This window comes from Tenrec ecaudatus, chromosome 15 (genome assembly GCF_050624435.1).
Source record: "Tenrec ecaudatus isolate mTenEca1 chromosome 15, mTenEca1.hap1, whole genome shotgun sequence".
In the NCBI taxonomy this organism is placed as follows: Eukaryota; Metazoa; Chordata; class Mammalia; order Afrosoricida; family Tenrecidae; genus Tenrec; species Tenrec ecaudatus.
The window spans coordinates 18440326-18458492 of NC_134544.1; the positions used below are offsets into that span (position 1 = coordinate 18440326).

Here is an 18167-nt window from a genome sequence, read left to right on the forward strand (position 1 = left end):
AGGTTGTAAACCAATGATGTTTCCGGGAGATGGTGTTCTTCAAACGTGTCTTCTCTGCAGGTAGAGCGTTGGTTCAGACTGTGCAAAGCCATCAGTGGAGGGCAATGGCGGCAGCAGGGTTCCCCGGATTCTTGGGTGACCCCAGGCTTCACCTCAATCAGCCCAGCCGTGCCTGCAGGCCACACAGCACACCCCGAAACAAGTTCTCCTGGGGCTAGCCATTAGCTGGTAGTTAGTGCCGTTCAACAGCTCCTGGCCCCTCGGCTGTGGCCAACGACTGTGGGAATGGCCACAGAACTTCCCGTGATGCCTTTGGACGATGGCTGCTTTGTGGCTCAGTTCCTGCCACCTGAAGGAAGAGCTCGATGAGGTGTCGGTGTGTAACTTTTCAATTGGTTTTAAAATCTCCTTGGTGACACCGAGCTGCCAGTACTTGCTAGCATTGGTATCCCCACCCCTCGGTGTACTTCCAGGATAAATGGAGGCAGCAAACACCAGAAGGATTCTCTCCCCCTTTTCTGTCTCGGAGAAGGGATGCAGCCTGTCAAAGGTGGGGATGGGTGCTGCTCACAGGGCGGGAGACGGAGAGGCATCAGCCGGCGCAGGGAGGCCTTTGGAGGGAGGGGGACACTGTGTGTATATGCATCTTTAAGAGAGGGGACGACCATGGCTTCGGGGTGGTGGAGATCACAGACACCACTGTGTGTGTGCCCGCGCCCCCCACCCTCTTGAATAGCGTGTAACTACGAACACGTGTAGGCCTTCAGCAGAAACAAAAATAAATTGTGGAGGCTCACGCCTTACAGGATCATGTTGCTCAAAGCCAGACCGCAGTAGCGGGACGTGTGTGCACGCTCAGACACACGGCGAGATCACAGCATACGTGACCACGGGCTGGCAGAAAGAAGGGACTAGACAGCTTGCAACACTAGAGAGTCTGCCAGCCTCTCTATACGTCCGAGGTGGCCCCCATGTCAGCCTGCTCCCGGCAACCAGAAGACCGGCAGGAAGCAGGAAGTGGAGCCCAAGGGAAGTCCAAGCCTTTGGAAACGCCCAACGCCACTCAAAACAAAACAAAACAAAACAAAATCCCAACTCAAACTTGCTGCCACTGAGTTGATGACGGCTCACGGGGACCCTCCAGGGCAGGGCCGGAGTCTGCGCCTGTGGAGTTTCCCAAACTGTGACTCGTTCTGGCAGTGGAAAGCCTCTTCGTTCCACCAACTGCCATGGTTTACCCAAACCAAACCAAACCCACGAATCCCCCACATCTCATCATGGCTACATTTTAAGTGAATTCATTGGGGGTGCATCCTTCAGATGAACCCCACGGTCCGCAGGAAGTCCAGGGCTCAGATGACCCTTTCAGATAACACTCAGCTGTTGAGAGCCCTCGATGCCCAAGGCAGGCTCAGAGGCCGACAAAAGGGAATAAAGGGCAGCTATCAGAGAAACTCATCAGCCCAGAATCTATGGCAATGGCTCCCCAAATGCGTCTCCCAGCCCCACTGCTCCACAGGAATCCCTCGCGCCCTGTGGGATGCATCAGTCCGGGGGACATGGCTGATTCTGTTAGAATTCCTTGGCTTCTTGCGGAGGCCAAAGCCCATCTTACTGGACACTAAACGCTGACACACGCCCCTCAAATCAGGCTGCTTTGTTGGCTGGCTGCCAATTCGACAGTTTCTGTGTGGAAGCTGAGTTTTAAACACCACTGACTGCGCTTGACAGCCCGCTAAGCTGCCAATGTCCTGTGGAAAACGAGCAGTCACGTAACTGCTGACTCTGGGACCGACGCTAACTCCCCCCACTCCTCCCCCCCCCCCACCAGCGCTGCATCAATTTGCCCTCGCACTGAAATGACTGAACTAAGCCCCATTCCAACAGATTCCCTATCAGAGTCACATTCACTTATAGGACGTGAGACTTTGAAACCACGGCAAAGACGCTGAAGCCTTTCTTGCTAAAAATAAGAACCAAATGCACTACAAAATCAGCTTACAGATACACAACTTACACGGCTCTCACTCGTCACTGGGGAACTGCCTGTCATCAGTGATTCACCACAAGTAATAAGTAGCTACAACTCAAACAACAAAGATAGGCCAATGAGGAAACACCTTAAATAGCCCTAGCTGCTCCAAACACAAACGACAAGCAAGCCCTCCGTACACAGACAGTCTTCAACAACAACAAACCACGCAGTCCTGGGTCCACTGCACCTTATGACCCACAGCCCCCAGGAGACCAGAAGAGCTAGATCAGCGGTTCTCAACCTGTGGGTCTCAACCCCTTTGGGGGTCAAATGACCCTTCACAGGGGTCATCTGATTCCTAACAGTGGCAAAATAACAGTTATGAAGTAGCAACGAAAATCATGTTATGGTGGTGGGGGGGGGGGTCACCAGTACACGAAGAACCGTATGAAAGGGCTGCAGCATCAGGAAGGTTGAGAACCACTGGAGATGGTGCCCAGCTACCACCAACAGCCCCTGATCAGGACCGCAACAGAACGTTCTCGACTGGAAATGAGGGGCAGTGGGAAAGCAGAGAGCAAAGTTCAAGGACACAGAACAGACCAGACTTACTGGTCTGGGTGAGACTAGTGGAGCCCCACAGAATTTGGTCCCAGACACCCTTCATGCCCGGAACTGAACCCACTACGTGGCCTGAACATAAACCCCACACCACCTGTGAGGCACACACACCTCAGAACCAGATCAGCTGAGGCCAAAGGGGCTGGAAAGGAGGAAGAATGTAGGTGAGAGGCGTGCTGCCCCATTGAGAGGGTGGTGACGAGAGCTGTGACTCAAAACCAGCTGTCTACAGAGCTCAGTGGAAATCTGCTCTGTAAGCCATCACCCACCATGCCATTTCCACAAAAACACCAAACCAAAGGCAGTCGAAGTCACCCGCAGACACGAATCATGGACATGGTTTTAAAATCACGAAAGATGAAAACAGGAGAAACTTAAGAGTCACCTCTTTTTTCTTAGACCACACGTAACCCACCCTCTCTCTACCCCCACCCAGACTTCTAAGAACACTGTTCATTCCCAAGGGCAACGGGTGGACTGAGTACTACACTCAGCGAGAGGTGGCCCTGAGCACACCTGAGAATCCAGATATACCATCTCAAGTCACCCGGTGGTTCTTTTGAGCACTGCCAGCCAGGTAAACTCTAAACCAAGCCAAGGGTCAAAGATACATTCCACACGGTCAAGTTCAGGCCACAGCACCAGAGCTCGGCCGTGGAGTCGGTGCTGACCCAGAGCAATGGTGTGTGCATCCGCCGTGCCCGCACACCATGACCACAGGAGAGGTCGAAGGTCAACAAAAACACGTGCGGCTCGGAAGCACGTGCTCGTTAAAAATCATGCCACAAAAAGGCACGTCCCGCAGTGCACCGAACGTCAGTCTCAACCCACAGAGGTCTGCCGCGAACGCTGGACAAGGGGCGTCATACCGTGGACTCCTCGCCGCCCGTGACAGTGGACGAGCGTGCTCTTCTAGTTGAGGCACTGGGCTGTTAAAATGATAAGGGGCATCAATGGGGTGCAAGGATCAGAGCGGGGACCCGGTGCTCGCCGAATCAGAAAGCAGTGTCATTGGGGAACGGGAAGGCAGGTGCTGGGAGATTAGAATCTGTGACACCATACCTGTCCCACACAGCCGAGCAGCCCCCGATGACCCGCAAGAGGGCCTTCAGAGGACCTCCCACCCAGAGGCGACTCAGGCGGCCAAGAGGTTTAGGCGACCAATGAACCAACCGCCTGGATAAATTGAGATCCTTGTTAAATTACCAAATACAGGGAGGAAAAAAGTAAAGAAATCCCACGGGGCTGGGTGGCCATTAGTCAGTGATTTAAAGGCCACACGTGCACCCACTGCTGGCAGGTGATCCGGAGTCCTCTGTGGAGTTTTTAAGGGAGCAAATCGCCCGGGCTCTCGTGCCGTGGCACCTCTGGGTGGGGGACGCGCCACCGGCCGTCAAGTGAGTGGTGGTGACAAGCTGTACCAAATCATCAATGGCAGCTCGAGTCCGCCAGCCTCCAACCTCGCACAGGAGGTGGCTGCCAGTGACCAGTGAGTGTGCAGCAGGACCCAGGGCAGCGGAAGGGGAAGCTCCAGTGTCCAGGGAAGTGGAGTTTGCACGTTGGATTGGTGTTGATTTTGAAAAGCCGAGGGAGGGGAAAATCATGGAATCACAATCACTGGGGGGTGCAAGGTGCCCAGCACAGACAGACAGCAGGCGGCCTGCTGGCCCGAGAGGATACACTGACCCAGCCTGATCGGTCCAGGCCCACCCCTACCCCCTGCATCGATTTCAGTTGCGTCATTCATTTGGTACACATGCTCATGACCACCCCATGAAGCAGAGTTAAATCCTGGGCAGACAGGCCCCGGGGAGCACAGCAGCCAGCACCGAAATCAGGTGCCTTCAAAAACCCAATGTGAACTCTCTTCTCCCCCCAAATTCATACAGAATCAGAGCATTCGCACTGCAAACGATTGGGGATCTGGAGTCATAAAGAAATTGGACAACTCGGAGTGCACAAGGACCACGTTACAACCGTGTCCAATTTTCACCTCCAAATGAGGGATTGTTTGCCATCGAAGTCTGTGCACCAAACATCCCCCCACGGCGGCTCTGCTGGCCTACCCGCCGTGTCCCAAATCTGAAGCTTTATTTACATAGGGAGGGGCTTCAAAAAGCTTGTGGCAAATTGGGCTAAACAGACAAAAGAATTTTCCCACAAACTTTCTGAAGTCTCTCTCCTTACCAACATCGTGTCATCCAACTGCTTAGATGTCCCTCTATGTGCAGGCAATGATTAAAACCTGCAGGTGAGCAGGGCCGACCAGAGCCCATTGCTCAGGCCGTTGCTGAGTTGCCTTTCAAGAGGGGAGCCCTGGTGGAAGGGGCTGCCTATAGGGGCCATCGATTGACAATTAAAAGGGGCCCTGGGATGCCAAGGCTATTGAGGGGTTCTTCCTGTGCACGAGGGCTTCTCCCATGGGCTTGGTTCACAGCTGGCTCTGTGCAGCCTCGGCTCCAGAGACTGGGGGTGTTCACAAAACTAAAAAGGTCATAGGAAAGGGATTCCTAAGGCACCGCCCTGCAGCCATAAGCACCACAGAAATCAGTGTGGATTTGGGTAAAGAAGCAGAGCACCCTCGTCTGAGCATTTTCAGAATGGGTGGCCACAGGCAACTCCCTGCCTTGGGAAATCCACCCTCGGGAACAGGCACCAGGAAAGCGCAGACTGCCTGGTCCCCCGTGATGTGGCACCCCTCGCGCAGGAAGAAGCCTCGCTCAGCAACACAGGCAATCTGGGATGAAAGCGTCTAAAAATGAGCGCGGGTTACCGGTGGAAGATGAGCCTGCTCAGCCACCGCGTCTGTGACGCTGCAGGACCGCAGTCTGGAGGAGGGTTCTCTCTGCTGGAGGGGAGGAAGGACAGGAGGCATCAGGGAGACAGGGATTCAGAGAAACACTACCAGTCAGACAGGAAGACAGACAGACAGACAGACAGACAGACACACACACACACACACACACACACACACACACACACACACACCACTGCTCTAGAAGAATACGTGAAACCACCACCTTTTCATGAGCAGAGGAAGACATCCTTTAGAAGGCAGGTGATCGTTCATTCCGAGGCTCTGGGTTTTAAGCAGACTGGGGATTTTGATGGGGACTCTCTTAGAACTTATGGCAAAAATAAACAGAGGCCACAAAAGGAGGCTCAACCGGCCACCGGACCCTCCAATACCAGCTGCCTGCATGTCCCGGTGGGTCTGAGGGTCTTCCTCAGAGGGCGGTGTGAAGGACTTTCTCTTTAGTACAAGTTCAGGCTGCTGACCTTGAACATCCAGGGACCTTGATAAGCAAAAATTAAGTCACACATCTTTAAGTGTGTGACCCAGCTTAGAATTCGTGCCACGTAGCCCTTGAGTCTGACAGATATTCTATGTGTCTGGAATAATGAAACGCAGGGGTTACCGAATGAATATTTAGAAATCAGTGTTCAACTAGAAATGCTAGCTTCACTATGTTGAAAAAGTGGATTTCCCCACCTCTCTGTACAACTGCCAATGGTCTTTCCTTTGCGAGGTTTTTAAACATAAAAGATCCATCGTAAAAGTAAAAAAAATCCATCGTGTTGCTGTTCCCATAGCAACAGTCTCACCAATTCATTCCATCAAGGCAACTGTTGTGTGTGTGTGTGTGTGTGTGTGTGTGTGTGTAAAACCTTGCCCCTTTAGAACTAACATCCCATCTCTTTTGGAAAAACCCTCCTGGAATTCTAATAGAAAACCACATTAACTGGGTAACCCCGAATGCAAAACAGGCTGCGGCTCTCTTTTGCGATAAACACACCGTCAGTCACTGGTGGCAGGCCTGTGATCACTGGGTCCCTCTGTAAGTCTTTGCTTGGGGCCCTGCCCCTGTCCTTCCCACGGGCTCCGTTCCCAGGATGCCTGCTGCGTCCAACGGCTTCATCCCCAACGTTTTCTATCGCCCAGCTGCAAGTTCAATTACTCTAGAAGCACGGGCACTTCCCTTGTTCTCAGTTCTGTGCACCAGTGGGCATTGCCAGTGGGTCAACCTGCATGGTTCTGCACTGCACCCGCCATGAGGCCCCTGCATTTAGGCTTCTGTGGTGGATTCCATCACGACAGGAGGCCACGCGTGAGGGTCCTGGGGCAGGAGCTTCTCAGACAGCTGAGGACCCAAGTTCAAATTCTCCCTGGAAATCAGTGTCATGCTTTAGAGTTCTCTTAAAGCATTGCACTCTGGGGGCTTGGCTGTCTTCTCTAGCCCATTCTAACCAGCGGAACGTCACATCATTGCCATGCCCTCTCTGTGAAGCGGGAGGGATCCATCGGCCAGGGTAAGGCGGTACCTCTCGGGTTCCCCATAAACCACCACCTCTGTGAGCAAGAACTGCAGATGAGCCTTCTGCTGGGAAGAGACGAATCTACCACCGTGAAGCGGACAGGCCCACAACTCCCAGAATCTCATTCCTGTAAGTTCTTTAGTCATGAAGGCAGCCTCACCCGTGTGGGCGGGCTTTGGAACAGCCTGGCTGATCCCAGGAAGCTGGGGAGTGGGAGCAGTACTGGGGGGCGCTGAGATGAGCCCAGGTCATTACACACACGCATAATCCCACCCCACCCCGACCCCCTCCAAAGCCAGTGGACAACAAGACACCCTTTGCTCGATCTCTCGGCGAAACCAGGCCACCACTTACGATTAGAGAGCTGAACTGCTCTCCGTTGGCATCCGGGGGGATCTGAAGGCGTCTGCTCAGCTCTTCCGACAGCTCCTGGGGGCTCGTCCGGGACACGGGGGAGGCGGGTGGGGGTGGCAGGGCCAGGCTGAGAGAGTCCCCTGTGAGATTCACTTCTTCTGAGATGGTCTCCCACGGCTTTCAAGGAATGAGACACTGTGGTCAATTCTAGAACCTAGGGATCCTCCCTGGTGTCTGCCCCACCCCCACCCACTAAAAAAATCCGTAACAATAATCACCGTTGCAACATCATGGCCATTTACCGAGCACGTAATAGGAGGCACACAATCTTCAACAAGAATCCGAGGATGCTAGGGCTACCAGCCCCCGATGTGCAGATGGGGAGACTGAGGCCCAGGGCACAAACTGCCTGCCATAGCAGAGCTGGTAAGTGGCAGGGCCAGGGCTTGAACTATGGAAGCGTGATTCTGAAGGCTGTGCTAGGAGTAACCCTTTTATAATCCCACCTCTATCTGAGCAGTGACTCAACTCTAGAGCTAGTGACTATCTTCTGATTCCCCAGGATCCTGGAGAAGGCTTGAGGGCATGGTGGGTTACGCAACTGACTGATTGCGGCGAGGTCAGGAGTTTGAACTCAATGGCCGGTCAGAGTGGGAAGGATGAGGCTTTCTGCTCCTGTGAAGACTTACAACTTCGAAGCTCACACAGGCAGTGCTGCCCCTTCATATCAGGTTTGCTACAATGCAGACCTGACTAGATCGATGGCAGGGAGTTCAGCAGCATCAAGCTGGGAGCTAGAAGCTCCCTCAGTCAATAGTTGCTGCATTCAGTAGACACCGATGCAGATACAAACGGCACGAATCACCTACAGGAACGTACAAGGGATCTGCACGGGGTTTTCTGTGACTCGATTAAACATGCCCACTGAAACAGCAGGGATGCTGGGAGCCGTCATTAAATGCTGGTGTAGAGTAAGTAGTAAGAGTCTCGGATCCTCCCGGGGCAGACCTGCCCTGTTACATGTTCGCTAAGAGTCGATGGCAGCGAGGCTGGTTTTGGTGCCCAAACTTCGGGTGCATTTATTGTGGAGTCAGTATTTGCGTTTTCCATGTTTGATGACTGGACTGTTCTGTGGAAGGTCACCTTCCTGACACGGGACTCCCAGACTACAAGGACGAGGTGGGAAAGCAACCGGGACCTGCTGGTCACGGCCCCTTCACAGCTTAACCCACAGGAAGGGTACAATTCCAAACATGTCTACTCGCCTCCGAATCTTCTTGATCATAAATTTCTTCCACGATGTCACAAGCCCACATTTAAAACCAGTGAGAGCAGCCAGTTGTTCAAATAGGTTACACATGCTGCCCCACAGGAGGTATGGCTACCCGGGGAAGGGATATGAAATGGAACTATCTGACGATTTCTATGTTTCTAGGCGGAAAACAATGTTATCCCCTTTTATAGTGAGACACACATCAGGTACTTGTCCAGCACGGGTTTTGTAACCAAAAAGCAAGCTTACTGCCAGCAAGTGGATTCTGATGACAGCAGCCCTAGAGGAGGCGTAGAACTGTCCCTGTGGGTTTCTGAGACGGTAACTCAGAATGAGTAGAGAGCCTCATCTTTCTTTCCCAGGGAGCACCTGGTGGTTTTGAACTGTTCACCGTGGATAACCCATTACAAGGCATCAGGGCTCCTTGGCTCCTGCAAGCCCTCTGCAAATGAATTACCACATAGATGGAAGTGAATTAGCTGCAGGAACTTTTCTCTCTGGGTGGGTGTTACTGGGAGAATAAATAAGATGAAATCAGCCAGGGAGCCTTTAAGCAGCCCTACCTCAGGGGTGTCCCCACCCTCGGTGGGCTCGGGCTCCAAGTCCTCGCTGATGTGCCTGCGGGAGCGGAAGCGCCGGTGGGCGGCCTCCTGGTTGATCTGCCGGATGTTGTTGTCAGACTCAGAAGAGACGTCCCTGGGAAGCGTGGAGGTGAGCGGGGCAGAAAGGAGACAGTGAGAGCGGGTCTCCAACAGCAGTGGACTTTCACCAAGATCCTTAAGGCAACCAGCTGCCTGAGGCCGCTCTGCTACACAGACTTTAAATGGCTGCACCCCCTCAGCCGCCTCCCCCCACCCCACAAATAAAGTAGACTGCCAGGACTTCCTAATATGGCACTCCTGGGTGGCTGTGTCCCTCTCACCTTCCATTAGCAGCCAGGTGTGCTGGCTCTCCGCACCAGCCAGGGACACCCTGTGAAACCAACATGCACTAACATCCTGGGCTCTTTCAGGTCTCAGCCAACATTGGCAACTGTTCGGTTATCAATGATAGGAACGCTCCCACTGGATTACGCTGTTCTAGGCGCATGTTGATCAAACAAAAAGCACCAGTCCACATGGAATTCAGGGCAGATACAACCCTCAGGAACAGTAGTGGGGTAGCGATATCATGAGGGTAGGTGGGGGGCGATGGTCAGGCAGGGGGAAGGGGAGAAAGGGGGAACCCATCACAAGGTTGGATATATAACCCCCCACCCTCCATGAACGGGGACTAACAACGGAAATGTGGGTGAAGGGGGACAATGGACAGTGTAAGACACGAAATAATAATAACACTATATAATTGATCAAGGATTTATGAGGGTGGGGGCGGGGAAGAGGAGCTTATACCAAGAGCTCAAGTAGAAAATGTTTTGGAAAGGATGATGGCAACAGATGTACAAATAAGCTTGATACAATTGATGTATGGAATGTTATAAAAGCTGTAAGAATGCCCGATAAAGTGATTTAAAAAAAGATACACAAATAATAAAGCTATAAACCTTAAAATAATAATAATAAAAAGCACCTGTCACAGTATCTGAGCTTCTTTCATGCACAAGGCAGGCCCTAGGAGGTGACAGGTAAGCCCACACGCCGGCCAATCAACTGCGGCTCCTCTGTGGGTCTAGAAAGGAGGCTGCCGCCTCTGGTCAATTAACCATTGGTCCACACTAAGAGCTCCCCAACCAATAGGAATGCTTCCAACGACCATGGGTTTCACACTGATCACACCCCACGACCACACACATGCATGTCCCCGCAGCTACCTTCACAAACAGAGAGCAACCCCAAGTGATGGCACTTCCCAGGGCCACTGGGATTTAGAGAACATAGTTACTTCCTATTGCATGTTTTTGTCACCAAAAAAGTTTCTCACTCAGGATCTGAAAACATCCGCTCCTCCCTGGAAGCTTTTTTTCGGGAATAAATTTCAGGCCACCTTCCTGTGGGGCAATACTGGTTGGGGGCCAGTTGTTTAGATCGTGAACTCCCCTGGAATCTTTCCATAGGCTGCCTCAGTCCGTGAACGAAAGGGGTGTCACAAGGCAGCACTTCCATACATTCCTAATGGCAGGCACATTGGAATCTGGTGGTTTTCATCAGAATGGACAGTTTCACAATTTTCTGAGTTGTTGATGAGCGCCTGACACCCCATGAGGAGGAGTCTGCAGGCCCCTGGAAACACCCAAAGCCTCTAGCCACTAACTGCTGCTGGCAGCCACACTGCTCAAAAAGAAACTCCTGGCCCTTGATTGCCGGGGTTTTTTTTTTGTTTGCTTTTTTAATCATTTTATTGGGAGATCTTACAGCTCTGATCACAATACACACATCCATCCATTGTGTCAAGCACATTTGTACATAAGTTGCCATCATCCTTTTCAAAACATTTTCTTTCTACGTGGGCCCTTGGAATCAGCTCATTTCCCCATCCTCGCTCCCTCATGAACCCTTGGTAATTTTTAAGTTATTATTTTTTTCATGTCTTGCACTGACCGCTGTCTCCCTTCACCTACTTTTCTGTTGTCTGTCCCTCTGGGAAGGGGGTTATATGTAGATCATCACAAGGAAGAGATGAGCCAGTCAGTATAGCACCGATGAAACACACAAATTTCCTCTAGTTTTTAATGCTTCCTCTCCCCCCACTATCATGACCCCAATTCTATTTTACAAACCCAGCTAGCTAGACCAGAACATGTACACGGGTACAGGTAAGAGCTCTCAACACAGGGAATCCAGGACAGATAAACCCCTCAGGACCAATAATGAGAGTAGCAATACCAGGAGGGGAAGGGGAAGGTCGGGGACTAAGGGGGAACTGATTACCATGCTCGTCTATTTTATGAAACTCTGAAAGCTGGATTTTCTGGGACAAGGTTAATTTCTGTTTAAGCCACAGCAACATTGTAAGTCCTGATTGCTAACATTTGCACATACCATACTCAAGCTTTCATACTGGCAGGAAAACGAATGGCACGCCTATCTTGTCGTTCTGTTAGACGATCATGCGCCACTAGACTGAGATGAGTACACTGAAGAGTGAGAGAGGACCACCGGCAGGATCTTGCCTGGCGAGGAAATCATTAACACCAAGGCAGACAAGGGTACTGAGGAGACCGGAAAAACACGGTATGACCCACGAGCCCACGGATGTTACCCCAAGTCACCTCCTGGGAGATTTTAAGAGGCTCCCGTTATTGTTACACACCGTCCGACTCTCGAGCACAAAAACAGTTATAAAAAGATGTCAAGGTGTGCGCTGCAGGACAGAAACACCTCTTGGAAGGAAAACGGCCAGGATGCATTTGGGGGAACTTGTGAAATACCGAGTGGTCCCCGAGAAGCCAAGGAGCCTCCGGTCCCTGTGTCGGTTCCTATGGCAGATGAAACACCTTCGCCTAATCATGCTGGGCCTTGTTTGACAACGTTCTCTCCACCCACGGGCTCCCTCGGAGGCTTTCAATCCTCCTTCAGAAGGACCGCTGTGGTTTGTGACCATCAACACCGCGTGTCTACCGCTTGTGCTGTCTACTGAAGTGCTTTGCACACACTAGCATTTTCACGCTCCCCCGCCCCCCGAAAGACGGAGAGCGAGGCTTTACCACGGCTGCGGCTGGGGCTCACCCCCTTCAGAAGCACACGGGGCTCCTTCTTTCTAATACAGCTTAAAAGCAGGGACATTCAGAAACCACGTATGCCCAACCTCCTTCTTACCCAACAAGCCCAATCAATGAGCATTTGTCACTGCCAGGGCGTGGTGAAGCCCATTCTGAGGGACTGCAGCCCCAGGGGGTTCTCTTGGCTTATCATCATCTCTTAGCAAAGCCAATCGCCAGCTCTTTCTTCTGAGGAGCCTTGGGGTGGGGTGGGGTGGGGTGGGATTAGCACCTGAGTCACCACAAACCAAACTCACTGTCCTGGATGTCCAGCTGATGCTACAGGGCAGGGCAGAACGGTCCCTCTGGGTTTCTGAGGCTGGAGATTGTTTACAAGAGCAGAAAGCCTCAACTTCTTCCCAAGGAGAAGCTGGTGGGCTTGAACCGCTGACCTACCCATTAGCAGCCAACGTGCAAACCCACTACATGGCACTAAGCCTCCTTCAAAAATTAGCAGTCAGTGGGAACCATTAACAGCTACTGCCTTTTGAGATGCCGGCCTGAGGCCAAGTGTGGGTGTTCACACAGGGATCCTCCTGGCCCCTGGAAAGACATTTAAAAACATTCCTGGTCAGGCAAGTGAAAACTGAAACATGAATTTACTGGGAGCAAGGAAATAATGGCTCCTGCAGTTGTCTTCATTCATTTCTCATAAACATTCATTTGACCTTGATGATGACTGATGGTGGGAAACCTGAATCCGTCACAGATCCAAGCTCAGGGCCTGCTGGGTTCAGCTCCGGGTGCCATCATGCGCAGCCATGCCCTGAGCCATCGAAGCGCCAGCGAGTTACTGCCAAGTGGGAGGCCGAGGCCAGTGTCTGGCCGATGGCGAGACCTGTCGCCATTTACAGAATGCCAGATGCAATTTCTTCACATGTACTTCAGTCGCTTCGGTTCTACAGAACAGTTTCCAGTTAACATATGCTGATAAGGTCAGGAACAGTCTGAGGGCGGGTTGGGGGTGGTGGTGGTGCTTTAAAAATCCACCTCCGGACCCAACATGGCCCCTTTCAGCTTCAGAGCGCCGAAGCTCTGGGCGGTTCCCTAGGCAAGTGACTCATCTTTACGCCTTCGCTCATTTAGATGGGCCAGCACCTTGGTTTAGGAGCACCTTGGTGGTGCAGTACCTAAAGTGCTTGGCTGCTAACCAGAGGGTCGCTGGTTCAAACCCACTAGACTCTCCAAAGGACTCTGTTTCTATAAAGATTTACGGCTTTGAAAAGCCTGCAGCACAGGTTTACTCTGTCCTGTAAGTTGCTACGAGTCTGAAATGACAGTGTCAGTGGGCTTGGTTTTGGTTCACTGGGAATCCGCCTGAAAGACAACGCGATAACTAGAGTCCAGACACTTTAGTACGTTCCTCATGCTGTGCTGACCCCCAACCATAACATTATTTTCGTTGCCACTTCATAACTGTCATTTTGCTACTATTATGAATTGGGTGACCCCTGTGACAGGTTGTCTAGGGGTGATGGAAGTCAGTGAAGGCTGTAAATGGGGTGGGGGGTGGGGGCACCAGGCTTGGGGGAAGGCCCAGGTGCAGCAGTAAACAGGCTGGAATTGAGAGTAGTGAGGTTGGCCTGACCCTGCGCTTACTTAGCTCAGGCAATCACAGCCTGAGCTCCTTAGCTTCAGCCTTGCCATCAGAGACGCTTCTCCGCCCGCTCCATCTTCCACCAAGAGTGACCGTGGCCTTCTGTGGAAACTGAACTATGCAGCAATTATTTTTGAACAAAGAGGATTCTTGAAAGTAATTTCAGGAGGTGCACGGGCTCTGGTGAAGTACAGCAAATAAAGTCAAGAACAAAGAGCCCTGGATGCCCAAGCAGCTCAGGTGGGATGAAGTGGTTGCCATAGAAACCTCTCCTCCTGTGATCCTCCTCCTCCTCCTCCCCCTCCCCTGTCTGCCCCCTTGCTTTGCAGGAGCCATGCCCTATGAACAGGGAGGCCCTCCTTCTCTTCCCACCGACGTTCCTGGCTCGGCCTCAGCCTTCCACTGCTGGGGATGGTCACAGGCTGCCTCCTCCTCACACTGCACGTGAACCTGAACAGGGATTAAGACACACACCTTTGCTTCCTCCTATGGTTTCAATCCTACTGATGAGCCAGCATCAGGCAGTTATGTCTTTCGGTTTCGCTTTTGGTTCTCGGGGACAAAGACATGTAAACAAAGACTGCCTGCCTCGACATTGTGTCAAGTGTCGTCCCCCCCCCCACACCCCGCCAAACCCTTTTTTTCAAGAATGCCCAACAAGTCTGTGAATCAGACAGTGATGGTCCCCATCCGAGTGCATGCGAGCCCTCAAATTGACCCCATGGCAGTCCATCTGGTTCCAGTGGATCCTGTCACATGCAACCCTGGTGGTGCTGCCTGCTAAAGCAGGGAATTGGCAACCGCAAGGTCAGTGGTTCAAACCCTCCAAAGGCCACAAATTTCTCATCCAACTGCCACCAACTCATCCGGAGGAAGATGAGGTGATCCACCACTGTTAAATTGTACCTCAGATATATCCCGTATGTGGTTTGGAGTCTCATCATGCAGACTTCAATCTGCATGGACGTTGATAGGAGTGAAGTTTCCATGTCCTCACACACACACTGGCTGTGCACACTGCCCTCTCGGATCATTTTCCTAGAGGGTCCCCGAGGGCTCTGACTTTGGATACTCCTTTCGAGCTTGTCTGCCAGGCACCTTTGCTACCTCCAGACTTAACAAGCTGCCTCCAATCCTTTTGCATGGGAACTGAGGTTCAATTGAGATGTTTGCTATCTCCAAACCAGTCAACGAAACAGCGAACGGGTCACTGAATACCTGAGGTTCGTCAGGGATTAGAATATACCAGGGCTTTACACTAGTGCTTCCTGGTTCAGTCCCAGCTGAGGAAGTGACCCCAGAAAGGACCTGGATTGGTTAAGAAGTCCTTGCACGGGGCAGAATGCTGGCCGGAATGGGGGTGGGGGGGACTACAGGCAGGTGCCTGGTGATGGCCTTCAATCCCCTCTTGGAAACAAGGACAGCCAGCCTGGTGTTGTATAGCAACCAAATCTCTTCTAAGGGCAGAAACCATAGTTCCCAGCTCCAACATGGCGGCCAGGCAGGCTCCTCACAGCCAGGCTCATGGAGCCTGTTCTGACCCTCCTACTCCAGGGCTTTGTCCTACGTTGGCTACCGTTCAGCTTTACCTATATTTTTAAGAATGTGGCTGTGACCGCAATGGCGTGCACCCCTGAAATAAACAGTGACGACTAATTCTGTGTTAACAACCCTCCTACTGAGATGGTACAGGGATTTTTCACAAAGAAAACTGAGTTTTGAGAGACCAACAACACTGGGTAACCTACTGCCCAAGACCCCTTTCCAGTGTTGAAAAGCAAAGACGTGGCTCTGAGGTGTCGGCTGCACCTGCTCAAAGTCATGGAATTGCCAATGGAGGCCTGCAGGGCACGTGCCAGTGGGACACTGAATACAGAAGACTGAAGAAGAAAAGATGCATTCGAATGACTGTGCTGGCCAAGTGCCATGCACTGCCAATAGACCGAGCCCGTCTCTCTCTGAAGACGGACAGACAGACGCTCCTTCGAGGCCCAAATGGTGAGAGGCGGTCTGGAGTACTTTGGCCAGGTGGTCAGGAGAGACCAGTCCCTGAAGAGGAACCTCATTCTTGTTCAGGTAGAGGGGCAAGAGAGGGGAAGGCCCTCGACAAGATGAGCTGACACAGTCACTGGCTGCAACAACGGGCTCGAACATCAGTCGTGAGGAAGGCGCAGGGCCGGGCAGTGTCTCGTACATTAGGGGAACAGACGCGCAATGGTACCGACCACCACCAACAAGATCAAGGGGTGCTGAAAAAATGAAAATCCCTCGAAGGCCAGGAAAACAGAAAGCAGACCCAATTTTCAGGTTGCTTTCTATCCTAGACGGATTTAGGGAGGAGGCAAAATCACCCCCCACCTACGGAAAATAGTGCCGATGAAGACTGGTTCATGCTGTGCACGGCAGCATGCAACGTGAAGGCAGGGCAACCTCCTGAGAACACACTGACCCTGCCCGGCTCCATCCTCCTCCCGTGCACGCTGAGCTCTTGCTGACGTGAGCTGCCACTCTCTCCCTGGCCACGGCGAGGACATGTAGACCTGGTTGATTCTGTGTGTCCCAGAGGCTGAAGGATACTCACATTAAACTCGGCCGGTGCCACTGTGTGGTCCTGTTGTTGTGGTTGACGTAGTAAGTCCGGCCTAAATTGTCGACTTTCTCTTCCCACCCGGGGGGCAGCGGGGGCGGAGGCAGCTCCTCCTGGTGCTGGGCGGCTGGGTCGCTGGAGTCCACCACCTCCCAGCCATGCTGTGGGAAGAGAGTGAGGGGCGATTACGAGGCAGGTTCTTGGGCTGGCTGCCAGCACGCAGCTACAGTGAATTCCGAGTCTCTCCCTCTCGCTCCTTGGCACTCGGGCCCACAGGAGGTCTTCATTTGTACCCTTCACATGCGAGCTAAAATCACTTTGAGAGATGCTCAACGGCACCCTGAGCCACCACGGCCTACTGGTTGTGCTGCCTCTTCTGGGGTGACCATATTCCGGGTGGGAGCCACGGAGTCCGCTGACTCACTTCAGACTTCACAATTGCTATAGCATTGTGGTTGTATGTGGGGCTGCTCCCTGGAAGGCCAGCGGTTCGAACCCATCAGCAGCTCTACCGGAGAAAGCCGAGGCTTTCTGCTCTCATTAAGAGTTTCGGTCTTGGAAACGCACGGGGGCAGTTCTACCCTGTCCTATTGGGTCGCTTAGTGCCAGCGTTGTCGACACAGTGGCAGCGAGTTGGTTTGGGGGTTCGTTTTGACTGTGGAGGGGCCCTGGTGGCACAGTGGTTAGAATGCTCACACGCATGTAGGGCGGCTGGTGGCACACGCTCACGGGCTGAGCCTCGGTAAAGGGATGGGACAAGTCTGCTTCTCTAGAGCTTTCAGCCTCGCAAGCCCGATGGGTGGGTTATGCTCTCTCCTGAAGGGTGATTGTGAGACAGGAAGACGGTTGGTGGAACTGACTCTGATTGTACAGGGAAGCATGGACGTGGCTTCGATCACAGCTGCCAACTTTTCACCTCTTCCAGAGCCTGAGTGCACACTCGGGAGACAAGCTGAACTGCCTGTGTGCATTCTAGCACCATCACAGACACCGAGGTGACCAGGGAGGCCCCGTGCTGTCACTGAGGCTGGCCTCAGCAGGAGGCAAGGGGCCCACACTGCATGTAGGGCGGGCCGGGCGGGGCGGGGGGGGAAGGGGAGGTGATGCCTGGAGCCTCCATTCTCCGCTTGGGCCTCCCCAGTTGTTGTGCAGCTACAAGGATGGGCTTCATGGGACCAGGGCTGCAGCGAGGGCATGGTTTTTTAAAACGCATATTTTAGGCATTAAGTCTTCCTTTCTCAATACTCTTTGGTAAAGTTGCTGGAAAACCGAATAATTCACTGGCTGCTGCAGTTGGTGAGTTAGGCGGGTGTGAGAAATCGCTTGGACGGGAGATAAAAATCTGTCGACGGGCTTACGGAATGTGGCATTCCGGAGAGCCTGCTGCCCACATCACCCCTCTTCAAGTCTGGGGTTGGGATCAAAGTTTTCAAGTGAGACACTGCCTGGAAATGGGACTTCCCGGTCGGGGGCCTGGGGGGCTGGCAGTAACATGCCCAGGCGTGACAGCTGCAGGCTGATGTGGTCCCACATCAGCGAGGGGCCCTTTTGACTGGTGTTCCAGAGCCGTGTGAGAATCCGTACACAGGCTGTGCTGGGTGGGTACACAGGGACCCCTGCATTGGGAGGCGACAAGCAGGTACAAAGTGACAAGCCTTTGCACAGCTGCCTCTGAACGGCAGTTGTGTGCCCAGACGTGTGTGTGTGTTTGTGTGTGTGTTGGTGGTGGTGATTGGGGTAGGGGAG

General features: G+C 52.7%; 1 protein-coding gene across 5 annotated transcripts in view; it reads right to left on the reverse strand.

Annotated features, from left to right (window-relative positions):
- The window catches only part of NEDD4L (NEDD4 like E3 ubiquitin protein ligase), a 293853-nt gene that overhangs the window by 43035 nt on the left and 232651 nt on the right, over positions 1–18167 (reverse strand). For 3 of the 5 annotated variants that reach the window (XM_075533193.1, XM_075533195.1, XM_075533197.1), the window contains 5 exons: positions 16416–16582; positions 9104–9236; positions 7268–7444; positions 5370–5444; positions 3466–3525 (listed from right to left, as the gene is read on the reverse strand). In XM_075533193.1, the coding sequence (XP_075389308.1) occupies positions 3466–3525; positions 5370–5444; positions 7268–7444; positions 9104–9236; positions 16416–16582 (612 nt within the window). The remainder of the gene's footprint in view (positions 1–3465; positions 3526–5369; positions 5445–7267; positions 7445–9103; positions 9237–16415; positions 16583–18167) is intronic. The other 2 variants (XM_075533194.1, XM_075533196.1) reach the window with 1 other exon arrangement.